Source organism: Macaca thibetana, chromosome X (genome assembly GCF_024542745.1).
Source record: "Macaca thibetana thibetana isolate TM-01 chromosome X, ASM2454274v1, whole genome shotgun sequence".
Classification (NCBI taxonomy): domain Eukaryota; kingdom Metazoa; phylum Chordata; class Mammalia; order Primates; family Cercopithecidae; genus Macaca; species Macaca thibetana.
The window spans coordinates 148850556-148870765 of NC_065598.1; the positions used below are offsets into that span (position 1 = coordinate 148850556).

Here is a 20210-nt window from a genome sequence, read left to right on the forward strand (position 1 = left end):
CATTGAGTGATTTACTTGTGCTAACATCAGAGAGTGTTCTTACACAAACCTAGATGGTGTAGCCTACTACACACCTAGGCTATACGGTATATAGCCCATTGCTCCTGGGCTATAAAAATGTACAGCATGGTACTATACTGAATACTGCAGATCACTGGAACACAATGGTAAGTATTTGCATATCTAAACATAGAAAAGGTACAGTAAAAACATGGCATTCTAATCTTATGGGACCACCACTGTATGTGTGCTCTGCTGCTGACTGAAACGTCGTTGTGCAGCACATGACTGTAGAGGAGTGTAGCGGGGTCCCACCTCCATACTTGTCCTTCTGAATACTTAAGTACTTGTATAATTATCTAAGATCTGTCTCTGCCACTGAACTCAAGCTGTACCAAATCTGTCTAGGATACCCCATCCCTGCCCAACACAGGGCCTGAGGTACTATAGATACCTTACTTACTCAATTCTGGAATGAATCAATGGACTACAGCCTGATGTACTGCAAATCCTTCAGCATGGGGCAGGAATGGAACTCAGTGTTTAAACTGAACTATAATGGCCAGATGAAAAAGAGACCAAATGTGAAATAATTCCATCATTTAGAATTGAGTGTTGGTATAACAAACAGACCCATGAAATATGTAGCGTTTCACGAGGATATCAGTGAGGAAGTTGTTCCTCATTGCATAGTGATACTTGCACATGCATGTTTACTGCAGCACAATTCACAATTATAAAAATATAGAACCAGCCCAAATGCCCATCAATCAAAAAGTGAATAGAGAAACTGTGGTTTTATATATATATATATACACACACACACACACACACACACACACAAAGGAATATTACTCAGCCATAAAAAGGAGTGACTTAATGGCATTCACAGCAACCTGGATGGAACCGGAGACTGTTATTCTAAGTGAAGTAACTCAGGAATGGAAAACCAAACACCGCATGTTCTCACTCACAAGTGGGAGCTAAGCTATGAGGATGCAAAGACATAAGAATGATACAATGGACTTTGGGGACTTGAGGGAAAGGGTGGGAGGGGGTGAGGGATAAAAGACTACAAATTGGGTTCAGTGTATACTGCTCCGGTGATGGGTGCACCAAAATCTCAGAAATCACCACAAGAACTTATTCATGTAACCAAATACCACCGCTTCCCCCAAAACCTATGGAAATAAAACATTAAGAAAATAAATAAAATTTTAAAAGAAAGGTCATCCCTACACTTGAAGTTATAAAATAATTCTACCATAAAACACACACACACACACACACACACACACAAGAACAAAGTCCTGTTGCATACCTCTGAGAGGTGTTTTGTGGCTTGGACTAGCATACTGGCAGTGCAGATGCTGAGAAGTGGTTGGCCTAACAGGACTTGCTGACAGATTCAGGGATGATGAGAGAAAGAGCAGAATCAGGGCAGGCATTGTGGCTCACGCCTGTAATCCCAGCACTTTGGGAGGCTGAGGTGGGCGGATCACAAGGTCAGGAGTTCGGGACCAGCTTGGCCAACATGGTGAAATCCCGTCTCTACTAAAAATACAAAAAATTATCCAGGCGTGGTGGTGGGTGCCTGTAATCCCAGCTACTCAGGAGGCTGGGGCAGAAGAATTGCTTGAACCCAGGAGGCAGAGGTTGCAGTGAGCCAAGATTGCACCACTGCACTCCAGCCTGGGTGACGGGAATGAGACTCCGTATCAAAAAAAAAAAAAAAAAAAGCAGAATCAAGGATGACTCCTAGAATTTTGGACTGAGTAATTGGGTGGATATTGATGTTGTTTACTGAAATAGAGACAACAACAGGAGGAATAGGTTTGAAGGGGGAAAAGAATCAAGACTGGGACTTGTTAAATTTGAGATACTTATGAGCAACTCAAGTAAATGCTAACGAGGCCATCAAATTTGGGGCTCAAGAGAGAGGTTTGAAATGCAAAAACAGAGTTGAAGCCATCAGCCGGCAGACACATCATCATTCAGTCATGAAAATGCAGAAATAATGGAAATGCCTCTTCATTAAATTAAGGCATAGCCATACAACGAAATGTTATGTGGTTACTAAAAATGATGATAGAAAAACATTATCTAGACGTTATCTTTATCTGTAGATGACAGATTTACGGACGGTTTTTAATTTTCATCTTTGTATATTTTCTGAAAACTTTTTGTCCATTGAACATGTATTACTTTTATAATAAGAAAATGCAGGCTGGGCACAGTGGCTCATGACTGTAATCCCAGCACTTTGGGAGGCCAAGGCAGGAGGATCACTTGAGGCCAGCAGTTTGAGGCCAGTCTGGGTAACATAGCGAAATCCCATTTCTACAAAAAATTTTTTAAAAATAGCCAGGTGTGGTGGCATGTGCCTGTAGTCTTAGCTATCTGGGAGGCTAAGGTAGGAGGAATACTTGAAACTGGAGGTGGAGGCTATAGTGAGCTGTGACTACATCACTGCACTCCAGCCTGAGCAACAGAGCAAGAGCCTGTCTCAAAACAAAAACAAAAACAAAGAAAGAAAATGCAAGTAAGTTATTTTCATTTTAGGGAAAAGTGAAGATATATGTCTATTTTTATGGACACGGATATTTACAACATTTTGTTGAGAAAAGGCAGCAAGTTACAAAAGTACACATGATCTCATTCATCTAAAACACTATGTGGGCCACGCACAGAGGTGCACACTTGTAATTCCGGCACTTTGGGAGGCTGAGGCGGAAGGATCGTTTGAGCAAAGGAGTTTGAGACCATTCTGGGCAACGTGGTGAAACTCCGTCTCTACAAAAAAAACAGAAAAATTAGCTGGGCATGGTAGCGGGCACCTGTAGTCCCACCTACTTGGGAGGCTGAGTGGGAGGATCACTTGCACCCAAGAGGTCGAAGCTGTAGTGAGCTGTGATCGCACCACTGCACTCCAGCTTGGGCGGCAGACCTTGACTCAAAACAACAACATGTGTACATGCTTACAAGCAGATAAGAAAGACTCTGGAAGGATGTTTAAAATGCCAACAGCAGGCCGGGCGCAGTGGCTCATGCCTGTAATCCCAGCACTTTGGGAGGCTGAGGCAGGCGGATCACGAAGTCAAGAGATGGAGACCATCCTGGTCAACATGGTGAAACCCCATCTCTACTAAAATTACAAAAATTAGCTGGGCATGGTGGCACGGGCCTGTAGTCCCAGCTACTTGGGAGGCTGAGGCAGGAGAATTGCTTGAACCAGGGAGGCAGAGATTGCAGTGAGCTGAGATCACACCACAGCACTCCAGCTTGGCAACAGAGTGAGATTCTGTCTCAAAAATAAATAAATAAGTAAGTAATAAAATAAAATAAAATGCCAACAGCAAAAGTAACTTTTAGGCTATTATGTACCAACCAATTTATGCGATACTGAGAAGCGTTAAACAGTTTTAGTTGCATTACACTTTGCATAATATACACAAAACACTAGACATGTTAATAAATGTTTAATATAATAAGATGATCTAAGTTTAAGTGTAATTTTGACTGCTTTTACTATACCTGTGTTTTCCCCCACTAACTGACTAGTCAAGTCCTGATTGGTTTTTAAGAGACAGGGTCTTGCTATGCTGCCCAGGCTGGCCTCAAACTCCTGGGCTCCAGTGATTTTTCCACCTCAGCCTCCCACGTAGGTGGAACTACAGGTGTGCACCACCACACCACCACACCTGGCTTAAGGTCTGTTTTTATATTTGTAGCCACATGGTATGAAGTACAGAACAGGCGTTCTTAACCTTTTTCTGCCATGGACCCTTCTGGCCTTCTGGACCCCTCCTCAGAAGAATGTTTTGAAATGTGTAAAATGCACAGAAATTGATTAACAACATATTTCAAGAGTTGGTGCTCAAATATGTGCTTCTTCAGTAAATCATTAAATAACCAGATCTAGAGATGGGTTCAGTAATTCCCCTAAGTTTGAAGCAGTGATGAGCATATATGATATTTCAAAATATCTGTAACAACTATAATATGATATGAAAGTATCTTTGATCTCTACTGGTGAGTTACTGCTATTCTAACACTACCATGGTCTGTTGCTTACAACTGTCATTGAAGAAAAATGTGGATTTTTTTTTTTGAGACGGAGTCTCGCTCTGTCACCCAGGCTGGAGTGCAATGGCGGGATCTCGGCTCACTGCAACCTCTACCTTCCGGGTTCAAGTGAGTCTCCTGCTTCAGCCTCCAGAGTAGCTGGGATTACAGGCAGCCACCACCACGCCTGGCTGATTTTTGTATTTTTAGTAGAGACGGGATTTCACCATGTTGGTCAAGCTGGTCTCAAACTCCTGACCTTAGGTGATCTGCCTGACTCAGCCTCTCAAAGTGCTGGGATTACAGGCACGAGCCACCACAACCAGCTGGATTTTTTTTGTTACAGACAGGGTCTTGCTATGTTGCCCAGGCTGGCCTCAAACTCCTGGGCTCAAGTGATCTGCCCTCCACAGTCTACCAAAGCACTGGGATTACAGGCATGAGCCACCATGCCCGGCTAAAACTCTGGACTTTCAGAGAGATTAGTGAAAATAAAGACTGAATGTTTTTCCCATCCAAGATCACAGACCCCGCTGAATTCTCAACCCAAGTTGGAGACCTTGGTCTAGAAAGATACACACCAAACATTAACAGCAGTTTTTTTTTTTTTTTTTGGATAGTGGAATCGCCAGAGTGATTCTATTTTGTTTTATAATATTTTTGTAGAGATAGAGTCTCAATATGTTTGAACTCTTGGGCTCAAAAGATCCTCCCACCCTGGCCTCCCAAAGTGCTGGGATTACAGGCGTGAGCCACGGCATGCCTGGCTAATTTTTTATTTTTGTACCTATATGCATTTTCAAAGTTTTCTACAATGATGTTTTACAATTAAATTTTATAAGAGCTTAATAAACACATGTATTTCTTTGTCTTAAACAACCTGGAAGGATGACTAGGAAATTTTATACAACTGATTACAGACATTCAATCTTCCATAACTACTTAAGTGTTATGATGACTCTAATCATTCCCGTGTTCTTACAAGCTAAGAAAAAAACTCACTAGAATTATTTATTCCGGAGTTAAAAAGAACAAAAAGACAAACTGTCACAACTGCAGACATTTGTCTATTTTTTTGCCAAGTGTAATACCAAAAACAGCTGAAAATATTAGAACAAATTAGTACTTAATATGGACTAATACCTTCTGCTGTTTACAAAAACACAAAACCCAGAAGCACACGGAAACTTATATTTTAAAAATAAGTTATTATGTGTAGAAAGACTTAAAATACAACTTATCAAAGTAATGCCAAACTTACATACCACCAGACAAAGTGCTTTAATGTTTTTTTTATTTTTTTGAGACAGAGTCTCGCTCTGTCGCCTAGGCTAGAGTGCAGTGGCTCGATCTCTGCTCACTGCAACCTCCACCTCCTGGGTTCAAGTGATTCTCCTGCCTCAGCCTCCCGAGTATCTGGGATTACAGGCGCCCGGCCACTTTTTGTATTTTTAGTAGAAATGAGGTTTCACTATATTGGCTAGGCTGGTCTTGAACTCCTGACCTCAAGCGATCCACCCGCCTCGGCCTTCTAAAGTTCTAGGAATATATGCGTGAGCCACCACACCCGGCCGAAAATGCTTTAATGTTTTAAAAAATGATTCATACATAGAAAGTAAGCACATGCTTGAAAGTGCTCAAGTTTTAGCAGCAATGTGGAATGTTGCAAAAGAGACAGGGACACAGGGAAATGTGCATATCTCAGAAGCCTACTTTGTTTTCTTTCAAATCTAAAAATAAAACCTTTGGACTGCCCTATTAATAAGTCTAGAAAATGCATGCCATTTTTTTGTGGAAAGCTTTCACAAACATGGAAATAAAAATATCTTCTTCTCGGTTAACAGGACTAAAGGATGTAAACATAAACCAGATGCCAATCCTTGTTTCTCTACAATCCCCTTCTCCCCCGTGGCTCTGGACAGGCTTCTATTGTAAAACTATTTCTATGGCACAAGGAGACATATCAAATGAATGAACACTGGTCTGCATGGAGCAACACGGACCAGGTTCACAAGTCAAATGTTGAGCGAAGAGAAAGTTGTAGGATGTTTCATATAGTAGGATATCATCCAGTAAATTTGCAAAACACTTTATTCCATGTTGTCATGTGTAATACAACAAAAATCTTGCGTGGGGAGTATCCTGGTGACCTTTAGGGGACAGGCTACCTTGGGGAAGCAGGGCAGACAGAGTGCAACTACAGGGCTGGGAATTCAGCTCAATCTGTCCTATTTGAGTTCCATAGTAAGAGGGCTGACAGGAATACGACCAACTGCTAACATTTCCTAAGTCTGGGTGAAAAGTACCCAAATAGCTACTACTTGAGCTGAGTGTAGAGGCCACGAAGGAAGAGGGTGGGGGAAGACTATGGGAAGACAGGACCTTAGAAAGACGCCAGGAATGGTGGAAGAGCTGACAGCATGGAGGAAGAGCTGGCAACAGGGCTTAGGGCCCACTTCCTGAGCCCAGGCTTGGGGAGTTACAGCAGTGCTGTCCACAGGGGCTCATCAGAGTGGACTTGGTACTTGACAAGACAGGAGTCAGCTTGCTCACACACTGCTTCCTTTACCATCAAAGTCTTAGGTAAATATAAAAAATAAAAAAATAGAACTAAGCAACGCACTTTGTACCATAGCTGACTCCCATTCCATGCAAGCTCCTGACCTTCTCACAGCCTGGCACTTTCGTGCATTAGACAATAAACCATGCTGGAGAAGATGATGCCCTGTCCCCATGAGTCTCCCAGGTCTCCTGGGACAGAAGTGAAGGGAAAGAAGGTTCCATGAAGAGACCTGGAGTGGAGTGGGAGCCCCAGGGGCCCAGTGGATAGGGTGGGGTCGAAAGGGACAGCATAGACGGGTGGAGCACCTCACGCTGCCTTCTGGGGCCCAGGGAACATCTCGGAGTGTGATGGGGCCTGGAAAGAAAGCTGAGCCTGGCCGGGCGCGGGGGCTCACACCTGTAATCCCAGCACTTTGGGAGGCCGAGATGGATGGATCACCTGAGGTCAGGAGTTCGAGACCAGCCTCACCAACATGGTGAAACTCCGTCTCTACTAAAAAAACAAAAATTAACTGGGCGTGGCAGCGGGCACCTGTAATCCCAGCTACTTGGGAGGCTAAGGCAGGAGAATCGCTTGAACCCTGGAGGTGGGATTGCAGTGAGCCGAGATCCCGCCATTGCACTCCAGCCTGGGTAACAGAGCAAGACTCTATCTCAAAAAAAAAAAAAAAAAAAAAAAAAAAAGGCAAGTTGAGCCTATTTGACACACCTGGGGCAGTGGTGCCTGAACACCTGTTAACTGCACAATCTGAAAACAAAAATGCTCCTCTCCACATGTCCTGGCTGGTTGTTCCCGCCTCGTCTTCACATACTGGACTCTTTGAATGGGCCTGAGAGATTCTCTCCTGTCAGAGCCTCTACACATGCTGGTCCTTCCAAAAGACTCATGCATCTCTCCCCACTGATGCTTTCTTCTTGACCTAGTTATGTTTCCTTATTGTTCAAGTCTTAGATGCCATTTTTCAAAGAAGTCTCCTCCCTGACCCGCCTCCCAATTCTTGGTAGGATCTCCTCTGATTTTTTTATGTGCTCCCTTAGTGGCTGGAACTTCTCTCCATCACAGAAGTTAGCCTCTTGTAAAGTCATAGCCCATTTGCCCGTCTGTGTACCTCCCATTAGACCAGAAGACTGCTGAGGGTAGGAGAGTTTCCAGCAGCTAGCACAGTAACTGACACATAATAAGTGTTCAATTAGTACAGCTTAAATAAAGTACTGCTATATAAAGAGTTCAACAGTCACAGAACGAAGCAACCACAGCCTGTTCCTGAATTGGATACCTCTTATGCATATTACAGCACGAAGGAGGCAGAAGGTCCAGCAGCAGAGGGAGATTCTCCAACCCCAAGTACCAAGGAGCTACCACAACCTAGAATGCTCCCAAAATAAAAATGCTCCACTTTCTTCAAGGTTCACAAACAAGAACTGGCTGAAGTTCCCCTTGTCAAGTAAAAAGGTCCTCCCTCACACGCCCTATTCAGATGAGGTCACTTTTGATGAAATGGAAGTTTCCAAAGTTTTGCTTTCTAGTGCTAACTGCTAAAAGCTTCTTCCTAGCCTAATAGCTATCTGATCTCTACAAATAGTATTGCAGTGGTATATTTGTATGCTTATTTACTCAGACGCAGCTTTTTATTTAATAGTGTGCAATTAAAAGGCCACTCTTGTCAAGCTCCATGGCTCATGGTTGTAATCCCAGCACTTTGGGAGGCCAAGGCAGGAGGATTACTCAAGCCCAAGGAGTTCAAGACCAGCCTGGGCAACACAGTGAAACCCCGTGTCTACCAAAAATAAAAATAAAAAATTTAGCCAGGTATGGTGGCACATCCCTGTAGTCCCAGCTACAAGACAGCCTGAGGTGGGAGGATCACATGAGCCCCAGAGTTCAAGGCTGCAGTAAGCTATGATCATGCTGTTGCACTCTAGCCTGAGTAAAGGAGTGAGATTCCGTCTCTAAAAAAAAAAATTTCAAACAATAAGTAAAAAATTTAAAAACTGGTTAAATAAATTGTGGTACATCCATAATAGACTATTTAAACCCAACCCTTTTTTTTTTTTTTTTTTTTTTGAGACGGAGTCTCACGCTGTTGCCCAGGCTGGAGTGCAGTGGCGCGATCTCGGCTCACTGCAAGCTCCGCCTCCTGGGTTCCCGCCATTCTCCTGCCTCAGCCTCCTGAGTAGCTGGGACTACAGGCGCCTGCCACCGCGCCCGGCTAATTTTTTGTATTTTTAGTAGAGACGGGGTTTCACTGTGGTCTCGATCTCCTGACCTTGTGATCCGCCCGCCTCGGCCTCCCAAAGTGCTGGGATTACAGGCTTGAGCCACCGCGCCCGGCCTAAACCCAACCCTTAAAAAGAATGATATGGTTCTATATGAACTAATTCTAAATAATCTCTAGGATACATTAACTAAAACAAACAAATGTACACAATATTTTACAGTACGTATAAAAACACAACGCCCACATAACCTTGTGTATGTATACACATGTAAAATATATACACAAACCTAAACACACAAAAATACGTCCAATAGAGACAAAGAGTAGAACAGTAGTTGCCAGAGGGTGGGCAGGGGGAAGGGGAAAGGGGAGAAGTGGGAGTTAGTGTTTAATGGGTATGAAATTTCAGTTTTGCAAGACGAAAGGTTGCAGAGATGGATGGTAGCAATGGCTGTACAACAATGAGAATGTACTCAGTGCCACTGAATTGTACAGTTAAAATTAAAACTGTAAATTGTTATATATATATTTTATTAAAAAATTTAATACATGTGTGCACACACACTTTTTTTTTTTTTTTTTTTTGAGATGGAGTCTCATTCTGTCACCAGGCTGGAGTGCAGTGGCGTGATCTCAGCTCACTGCAACCTCCGCCTCCTGGGTTCAAGCTATTCTCCTGCCTCAGCCTCCCGAGTAGCTGGAACTACAGGCGTCTGCCACTGTGCCTGGCTAATTTTTTTGTATTTTTAGTAGAGATGGGGTTTCACCATGTTGGCCAAGATGGTCTCCATCTCTTGATCTCATGATCCACCCACCTCCACCTCCCAAAGTGCTGGGATTACAGGTGTGAGCCACTGCGCCCAGTCACATATATATATTTTTTTTAAAGAAACTGGTAATAGTGGCTGCCTCCAGTGAAAGAAATGAATGTTTGGGAAGAGGGTAGCAGAGAGACTTTACAATATAACTCTTTTTTCTTTATTTTTGAGACGAGGTTCCACTCTTGTCGCCCAGCCTGGAGGGCAATGGCATGATCTTGGCTCACTGCAACCTCCGCCTCCCGGGTTCAGGCGATTCTCCTGCCTCATTTTCCCAAGTAGCTGAGACTACAGGCGCACACCACCACACCCAGCTAATTTTTGTATTTTTAGTAGAGATGGGGTTTCGCCATGTTGGCAAGGCCAGTCTCAAACTCCTGACCTCAAGTGATCCACCCGCCTCAGCCTCCCAAAGTGCTGGGATTACGGGTGTGAGCCACCATTCCCAGCCCCATATAACTTTTTTCTATTATTAGTTTTTTTGAGATGGACTCTCACTCTGTCACCCAGGCTGGAATGCAGTGGCACGATCTTGGCTCACTGCAACCTCTGCCTCCTGGGTTCAAACGATTCTTTTATTTTTTTTATTTTTTTTGAGATGGAGTCTCGCTCTGTCGCCCAGGCTGGAGCGCAGTGGCTGGATCTCAGTTCACTGCAAACTCCGCCTCCCGGGTTTACACCATTCTCCTGCCTCAGCCTCCCGAGTAGCTGGGACTACAGGTGCCCGCCACCATGCCCGGCTAGTTTTTTTGTATTTTTTTTTAGTAGAGACGGGGTTTCACCGTGTTAGCCGGGATGGTCTCGATCTCCCGACCTCGTGATTCTCCGGTCTCGGCCTCCCAAAGTGCTGGGATTACAGGCTTGAGTCACTGCGCCCGGCCTCAAACGATTCTTCTGCCCCAGCCTCCTGAGTAGCTGGGATTACAGGTGTGCACCACCACGCCCGGCTAATTTTTATATTTTTAGTAGAGATGGTGTTTCGCCATGTTGGCCATGCTGGTCTCAAACTCCTGACCTCAGGTGATCCACCCACCTCAGCCTCCCAAAGTACTGGGATTACAGGCATGAGCCACTGTGCCCGGCCCCATATAATTTTTTATATCACCTTTTTAATTCCATATTGTCTATCTAACTATTCAAAAAATCATTTAAAAAACCCTGGCCTTATACAAGAAGCCTTTTCCTTAATCATATCATTTATTCTATCCTTCTTCCTTCAAATAAAAAGTATTTTCAATCCAAATCAGAATTCAACTTCAGCTTTGAGGGTATTTATTAGATTCAAATAATGTAATTGACAAAAATTACACTTGCTACCCTAAGAATATATTCACTAAAAGCCTTTTTTTTTTTTTTTTTTTTTTTTTTTTTAAAGAGACAGTGTCTTACTCTAAAGAACGAGGCTGCCCAGGCTGGAGTACAGTGGTGTGATGATGGTTCACTGCAGCCTAAACTCCTGGGCTCATAGGATCCTCCCGCCTCATCCTCCCGAGCAGCTGGGGCTATAGGCATGAGCCACCAAGCCTGGGCCCTCTCTTTATTTTTATCAGCTGTTACAGAAAAGCTTCAAAATCTTCATAGAAGAAAATTATCATTTTTACCAGTATAAAACTTTTATTGCATCCCAACCAAGCTAAGATGAATACAGAATTGTTTCAGCAGAAAAAAGTTACCATTATCATAATTCAAGACAAAAATCAGCCTGCAATTACATGAGTTGCAAAACAAACTACTCTAATGTCACAGTCTATCCTAAAGCTCCAACTTACATCAGAATTTAAAACACACACACATATACACAACCCTGTGGATTCCTCCTCATTTATGTAAAACCTGCTTTTGTGATGATCTGCTATTTTCTTGAGTCTTCTGGAATGAGCACTGTAGCCCACTCCGGATAAGGAGAAGGTATCACTTCTAGGGCTTAGCACTGCCCCAGGCTTGAAGCAGATGCTCAAATATTTGTTGGGTGAATGAACAATTGTCTGCTGATAGGGCTGCCATCAAACCTCATAAAGAAAAAATTCAGAAAAAAGCAACTTTATAGAGAAAATAGGAAAAAGTTTAAGAGATATTTTGCTCACTTCAAGAAATCAGCATTTGTTAAAGGTGAAGACTGGACTGACTGGTTCACCAAGTGGCTTAGACACAACTGACTAAGTGGGCTATACCTTATCCCACCCCAAAGTTAAATACAAAACAGATATTTTTTTAAATCATAGGAAAAACACAGGACAACTTAACTATAACATTATTATTTTTATTTATTTATTTATTTTTGAGACAGAGTCTCACTCTGTCACCCAGGCTGGAGTGCAGTGGTGCGATCTCGGCTCACCAAAACTTCTGCCTCCTGGGTTCAAGTGATTCTTCTGCCTCAGCCACCCCAGTAGCTGAGATTGGAGGCGCCTGCCACCATGCCTGGCTAATTTTTGCATTTTTAGTAGAGACGGGGTTTCACCATCTTGGCCAGGCTGGTCTCTTGACGTCAGGTGATCCACTCACCTCAGCCTCCCAAAGTGCTGGGATTACAGGAATGAACCACCACATCTGGCCCTTTTGTATGTATTAAATACGTATGTATGAATATAATACATCATCAGGTTTTTTAGGAAGAAAATACAGATGACTACTGATCTGTTGTTACGAGTAGGAAAGGATTTCCTGGCGGGGCGCGGTGGCTCACGCCTGTAATCCCAGCACTTTGCGGGGCCGAGGCGGGCAGATCATGAGGTCAGGAGATCGAGATCAGCCTGGCTAACAGGGTGAAACCCTGTCTCTACCAAAAATACAAAAAAAATTAGCCAGGTGTGGTGGCGGGATCCTGTATTCCCAGCTACGCGGGAGGCTGAGGCAGGAGAACGGCGTGAACCTGGGAGGCGGAGCTTGCAGTGAGCTAAGATCACACCACTGCACTCCAGCCTAGGTGACAGAGCGAGACTCCTCTCAAAAAAGAGTAAGAAAGGATTTCCTAAGTATAAAAGCAAAAGAAGAAATCATAACAGAAGTATTATATATCAGAAAAACAAGAATCAAGACATAAGACAAAATAGGAAAATATCTGCACGACAAAGAGTTAACATCTTTAATACACTAAGAGCTATGACAATGATTATTGAGGTTTAGCCTCAGTAATAATCCAAGTAGCACCAATTTAAAAGATGTATGTCCAATTCTGGGAGGGTATGGGAAAATGGCACTTTCTCAGACTATTGTGGGAACTGGGATAGCCATCTTGGACAGTGATGTGGTGGTACCCACCAGAAATTCCAAGTCTAGGCAGCCATTCTTCAAAATCACTGGCACATGAGGAATTTCAATCCTGTAGTATTTTTAATAACAAACCACTGGGAAATCCAACAGAGAGACAATGAAATGCATGATGGTAAGTCAGCCCTGGACTACACTGCTACTTAAAAGAAATGAGGCAGAGATAAATATATGAGAGGGATAAATGCAGAATATGTATATATAACACCATCCTGAGGCCGGGCGTGGTGGCTCACGCCTGTAATCCCAGCACTTTGGGAGGCGGAGGCGGGTGGATCGCCTGAGGTCAAGAGTTCGACACCAGCCTGGCCAACATGGTGAAACCCAGTCTCTACTAAAAAATACAAAAATTAGCTGGGTGTGGTGGCAGGTGCCTGTAATCCTAGCTACTTAGGAGGCTGAGGCAGGAGAATCACTTGAACACGGGAGGTGGAGGTTGCAGTGAGCCGAGATTGTGCCACTGCACTCCAGCCTGGGTGACAGAGCAAGACTCCATCTCAAAAAAAGAAAAAAACAAAAACAAAAACAAAACACCCTCCTGTATAACACAAAAAGTACATAGTTTAGTCTTAGAAGGATCTACATTAAGCTATTAACAGTGGTTATTCCGGGTAGTGGGAGCAGAGACTAAGCAGGGAGCCTTCATTTTTTTACCTGATACTTTTTTTTTTTTTTGAGACAGAGTCTCACACTGTCACCCAGGCAGGAGTGCAGTAGCATGATCTTGGCTCCCTGCAACCTCCGCCTCCCAGGTTCAAGTGATTCTCCTGCCTCAGCCTTCTGAGTAGCTGGGACTACACGTGCGAGCCACCACAGCCAGCTAATTTTTGTATTTTTAATAGAGATGGGGTTTTGCCATGTTGGCCAGGCTGGTCTCCAACTCCTGACCTCAGGTGATCCACCTGCCTAGGCCACCCAAAGTGCTGGGATTACAGGCATGAGCCACCTCGCCCAGCCACCTCATAAATTCTTAAGTGGTTTGATTTTTCTATAAATCCATGTGTTATTTTAGTAATTCTTTAAAAAGTAAAAGAAGAAAAATAGATACCAAGCATTTATCTACTAAAGGCAGGTACTGTCCTTTGAGAATTCCCTCAAAAGTTCTTTGAAGCTCAAATGGCTACATCTTTCCCATTCATAGATAATAAGATATTTTAAAAATCTCCTCTTTCTATATTTCTTTTTAAAAGTTTACTTTCAATTAGCTTCCTCGGGTTGAACTCTCTGTACATTTCTTAGGAGAAACTGTATGGTGTCAACATTGCCTGTTTTATAACATCCATTCGTGTGATCTGAGAAAAAGACTCTTAAAAACCCAAACCACCCTACAGGCCTAACATCTTCCAGAAGAAACCCATTCACTGCCCATATTACATTTAGTCCACACAATTTCTGAGACAAAGCACAAAGCACTAGCCATACAACTCCCACCAGCATAAATACGTGGAGTACAAAGAATGTCCTGTCAGTCGGGCCCAGAGCACACCCCACAGCAGTAAAGGAGAATGACAATTTGAGTCACAGGATCAGGAGCAGAATCAAATTTGGGACTTGAGGAGTGTGATGCTCTTCCTTCCTTCCACACCTTCTATTCTCCTTCAGCCAAACCTTGCCCTCACATAATTCCTAAGCAGGCTATTTCTTATGGATGTCTACAACAGCTTCACACTGAGGTGTCAGAAACCACAAGAGAGACACAACAAAGTATGACTTAGGGTCTCAGTTGGAATCACAATGGCTGTATATGTGAAAACCCACATTTTTGCTTAGGGGGAAAAAAAAAGGGAAAATTCAATTGGAACATTCGGCTTTACCACACAGAAGTTCTGAAATCCACACGTCAAAACATCAAATGTGGAGTGACCACTAATCAAAAAACAAAAAAACAAACAAACAACAACAACAACAACAACAAACAGCTTGAGATGTTGAGCCTGAAGGAACCATTCATTTTTACAAAACTAAAGTCCACACAATGGTGCCAACTAGTTCAAACTGCAGCTGATACAGCACCTGAGTGTCAGACCTAGAATGACTTGGGCCCCCAGCTTTTTACAAATTACTCATCCTCCTCTAGAGTCTCAAGAACAGATGTATATCTGGGTACTCTCTTTAGTTACCATGGGAGGAGTGTGGCAAGCACATGATATTTATTAGTCATGGCCCCCGGTGTTCTGAGACAGCTTTCAGGAGGGTGTCCTTCTAGGGAACCAACCATATACCAGTTCCCATATCTGAAAATGCATTACCACTGCTCACTAACGCTGACCACTAAAGCATTTACCCCAAACCAAAGTAAACACATGCTGAAGACCGCTAAGGCAACAGCAGCAGCGCAGAAGGGCTCAGTGCAAGCGCTCTCAGCTCAGCTGACCTGCTTCAAGGTGAACTGAAGTTGCAGATCACCAGTTCCGGCTCTAATCTGACGCCCGCCCCCAGATCTCGCTGTAGCGACCAGGTAACCCTACCCACACTGACCTTTCAGGGCTCAGGGAAGTGACTTTTTTTTATTATATGGCACAGTTTGGCACAGTTATGTCTTTAGTCTTTGGGGTACTTTTATACTGTCCAAGAGTAGTATATTTTTTTCCTTTTTTCCTTTTTTTTTTTTTTTTTTTAAAAAAAAAAAACAGATGGCCAAACCAGGACATATACTAAAAAAAAAAAAAGGAAGGTTACTTACCTGAGCCCTAACATCCCAGCTACCATGGAATCCTGTTGGAGCTGGTCTACAGAAGCAAGGTGTATTCTGGGGAGTCACATGTCACATCAAAGCAGGAACTGGTGAGTCTGTATTTTTATGGAGCCTAAAACAAAGAAAATTGTAAGTTGAAAGCCCCCATTGAGCTGCACGACCTTTTTCCCAGGGCTATTTGGGACATTTTGAAGATAAACACACAGACAAAGTACTATGCTATTTCCCAGCTTACCTAGCTAGAAACAAAGGATAAACTGCAAATTACTGGCACGTAAGTAACACACAGTGCTAAAATAGAGGAAAGACTCATGCTTGTTAGAATCAACACTATCACAAGTCTTGTCACCTCTAGGGGACACTTCGACAGTACAAAAGCATACCATGAATGGTGATTTCTGGCCAGTATTTCTTCCACCACGTCACACAGAAATTCTCAGGGAAGAATACATATTCAAGAGAATATGCAACATCAAAATACCATCCCTGAAAGAACACATGGAACCTAGAGGCAGTCTCCCTTCTTTTGCAAGCAGCTGAATGAAGTTGCAATGAGCTGCTGTAACAACATCACATAAAGGGGCTTTAATCCTGAGAGAAAAAATCAGCACCATGGGAAACCAAGTGCTCTGGGAGACCCAAAGCCATCATCCAAAACATGCAAGTCTATTTCAGGGCAATCAGTTTTAAGCCTCTCAGATCAGTCAATCTCACTGTTTAACAAACTGAGTTATCAGTTTGATAGTTTCTCTTTTGCTTTTGAACACATGTTCAAAAAAGGACTTTTGTCAGTACCATTTCTGTCATTAAGATAACCATCATTTCCTTGTTAAAGCCTAAACTGCCCCATATTAATTACCTAATTTCTGATACTATGCTGGCCCAAAAGTAGCACTTTTATAAGCTAAAAACAAAAGCTCAGAGCATACAACTTAGAGACCATCCACACAATTACTCATGTAATCAAACCCGGAAGAAGGGCAACACCAACCAAGTCTTTTACTGCTCTTTTGCTGCTCTATAGCTAACAGGATGGTATCTAAAATTATCTTTTGAGGTTCAGTGAGGCCTCATAATTCCCTTAAACAGTCAAGTCATAGAATACTTTGAAACCCCAGAAGTCAAGTTAATAGTATTACTCGGTTAGCTATCTAATAAAAACCAAACTGGTATCCTGGCTAGGAGGCCCTGGAAAAGTCACAACTTCTCAGGGACACAGGTTTTTTTTTTGTTTGCAAACTGATGGTGCTGGACTAAGGATCCTTCTAGTTCTTAAAGTTTAAGATAATTAACTTAAGATTTCATGTCAAAAAGAAAAGAGACAGAGGCTGGGTGCGGTGGCTCACGTCTGTAATCCCTGCACTTTGGGAGGCCGAGGCAGGTGGATCACAAGGTCAGGAGTTCAAGACCAGCCTGGCCAAGATGGCGAAACCCTGTCTCGACCAAAAAAAAAAAAAAACCAAACCAAACAAAAAAAAAATTAGCCAGACGTGGTGACGGGTGCCCGTAATCCCAGCTACTTGGGAGGCTGAGGCAGAGAACTGCTTGAATCCAGGAGGCAGAGGTTGCAGTGAGCTGAGATTGTGCCACTGCACTCCAGCCTGGGCGACAAAGCAAGACTGTCTCAAAAAAAAAAAAAAAAAAAAAAAAAAAAAAAAGAAAGAAAAGAAAAAAGAAAGAAAGAAGCCAGAAAATGAGAGCAGTTTGTGAAATCTAATAAAGAAAAAAGTTCATATATATATAAAACACCCCTAGCTCTTAGGCAAGGAAGACAAGTGCATCCTTACTAAGGTTTAGTCCTGTCAGCTTCAGAGGCAATAATGAGAGCCCAGACTACAGTGTCTACAGGAACTGCAAAACAGCCACACACCACAGCGGGGACACATTCACACGCCACCAGACCCAGCATATGTGTGCTTGAAGAAGTTATAAAGACTCAGGCTTTTTATTCTCTAACGAAATGGTCATTCTCCCTTTGATGTGGGGGTGGGGATGCCCTGCCCACCCCCCAATTCCGGCTCCCACTCAGTTATCCCACACACCATACATACCATCGAAGTATTTAAGCAATGGCATGTGAACCAAGCTTTTGACAGGAGAAGGTTTCTTGAAATAGAAAGGCAGAAGAAAACAGATAAAAGCAGAAGAGCTCAACTTCTACTTAAGCCCAAAGAAGAGGGACCTGTTCATGTCTTGTCCTACCCGGAATGATGCACATGCACAGGGCTTGCCTGGACAGCAGTAGTTTCACTGGAAAGGGCTGGTATGGAGGCACTGAGGACAAGGTCCTTCCATCGCAGCGGTGATAATGCTCTACCCAAGAAAAAGAGATTGTGTCTGCCAGCCACGCAAGACTGGTCTGAAAGGATGTCACCATAGTAGAGGGCAGGGAAAACAAGCAGGTGTCCTGCCACACTCTTCGGGACTGGCCAGTCTAGGAGTGTGCTTTACCCCATGCACTGAAAACACTGGTTACTAGAAATATCAAACATTTTCTGTGATTCTCTCCTCCTCCAAGATAACTCGGGCAGCTTGAGAACAAACTGCTTTTAGCTAATTAAAAGATTTCTGCAGATATTACCCTTTATAAAATATTTCAGGTTCCAGGACACGTCATTTATCATGCAGAGTCCAAAGCAGTGGAAACCAGGCTCCAATAAGGAACTAACAATTTTATCTCTGTTGTTCTTTATTTTAGGTTAAAGAAACGAACTTCTCATTTCATCTCCACATGGGAGGAATGTTCCAGAGGGGGTAACAGCCTATTAAACTCATCTAGCCAGTTTTTTTGTTTCTTTATTTTTTTTTCAAACTCCACAGCATGCCTCCCTACTCCACTAGATGAGATTGCACAGAGGCAGGGCAGGCACGGGAAATGACTCTGGTTGGAAATTACAAACATATACACACAGAATGTAAGCACCATAACCCTTTGAATACACAGTGGTTTGTGCCTTGCCCCAGACCTACCTAAGTATTAAACAGCACAAAAGTCGGAGTTCTGCTGACTGTATGACACTCTCCTATCAATCCGGTAAAACAAAGACCCAGTACTCTAAGCTTAAAGCATTCCAGGTTAAATTTTAGTAACAGGCAATAGGAAGGTGTGATAGGCCAGTGCTAACAAGAAAGTCATAGATGGTTTCTTTGAGCTGTTAGGACACTGGAAAGGGCTGGTATGGAAGCCCTATGGAGCCATTAGGACAATGGAAAGGGGGGTACCCCTCCACCCGGCACTTTGAAGAGAAAACTATACTATGGAAGCTGCCTGCACTGTTGAAAGGGCTAGGTGTATGATAAACAGCTAACTGGAGGGGAACCCGAGGAGACAAACTGCCAACTATGAAGAACAAAGCAGAGACCTCAACTTGTCATGTCTCAAGCTCAGATGTACAAACTTTGGGATCGTCAAGTGAGGCTCCTGTGTCTGCCTGGGGATATGACTGTATTCCAGTGATCAGCCACCTAGCTGACCTGCCACGAATGGGTGACCTGTGGTGACTTATTTTAATCAACTGTACTACTAGATTGATTGGGTGATTTAAGGTTCTGACATATTCACGTACGAAAATAAAAGCAAGTGCTTCCTACACTTCCTGACTGGGATTTGAAATAGAAATCCTGAAAAGCCCATAAATAAGCCTATTTCCCTAAATCCTTGGTGGAAATTCCCAAAAGATTAAAAAATCCAGACCCTATCTTATTATAGGGACCCAGCAGATTTCAAAAGACTCAAGAGGTCAGCTTAATCTGGTTATTAACTGAAATTGCTGAGATACAGATGAACATTCCAGCCACGGAACCCAAAATTCTCTAGAGTAATAATTACCTATTAGTGCAACGTTACTACCGAGGCCGTATATGCTTTTTACAGTATAACAAAATGCCTAAAACTTATGAGAGTCCTACAACGTCTAAGTCACTCAGTATCACATCCAAGTAGGTATGGTTCCTGGATCACCAACCAACCCATGAATTCGATCCTGTTATCTCACAGTTTGGGGTACTGATCCCGCACAGCAGAGACACAACGTGTGCAAGGCTCGGCAGAGCCCATTCCTGTTCCTGGAAAAATAACCAGAAGCACACATCTGCCTGACCATGAGTCAGGAATATCAATTTTGTGGTGGAGCCCATTTCTGCTGTGACCAACCCACACCCGAACACACTCACAACAGAAGTCACCGCCACAGAGCAATTCCAGAATGAGCTTTTTCCCCCTTGGGGTCCATACTTAGCAATGTCATAAACGGTCTCCCCTGCGAGAGCAATCCTTTTAAACTCTTCATAATGACCTTAAGTCTTTAGTGCAAAACCACAGAAACATTGCCACTGCCATATAAAAGTCATCTGAGTTTCAGTTTGGGTGATTCGGTCATAACCAAACTGAACAGAGAATAACCTTTCAGGCACAATGAACAGGAGCCACAGCGTCGCGATGAACTTGCTCCATCTGGTACCGGTGATCCCGAGCGCTCCAGGGCGATGAGAGCCCGTTACCTACTATGTCCCACTCCACTTATGTAACTGGAAGATCGCCGGCGAAGGGGAGGGTAAGATGGGAGGGTGCTCACATTCCGA

The 20210-nt window shown here is 43.3% G+C and overlaps 2 protein-coding genes across 4 annotated transcripts in view; one reads left to right on the plus strand and one right to left on the minus strand.

Annotated features, from left to right (window-relative positions):
• The window catches only part of LOC126945506 (emerin-like), a 365730-nt gene that overhangs the window by 170114 nt on the left and 175406 nt on the right, over positions 1 to 20210 (plus strand). The gene's annotated exons all lie outside the window — the stretch shown is intronic.
• Positions 1 to 20210, minus strand: part of MECP2 (methyl-CpG binding protein 2) — a 208665-nt gene that overhangs the window by 46069 nt on the left and 142386 nt on the right. The window contains exon 2 of one of the 2 annotated variants that reach the window (XM_050775445.1): positions 15618 to 15741. The exons of the other annotated variant lie outside the window; for it this stretch is intronic. Coding sequence (XP_050631402.1) covers positions 15618 to 15643 — 26 coding nt within the window. The 5' untranslated portion in view covers positions 15644 to 15741. The remainder of the gene's footprint in view (positions 1 to 15617; positions 15742 to 20210) is intronic. 2 annotated transcript variants of the gene reach the window in all.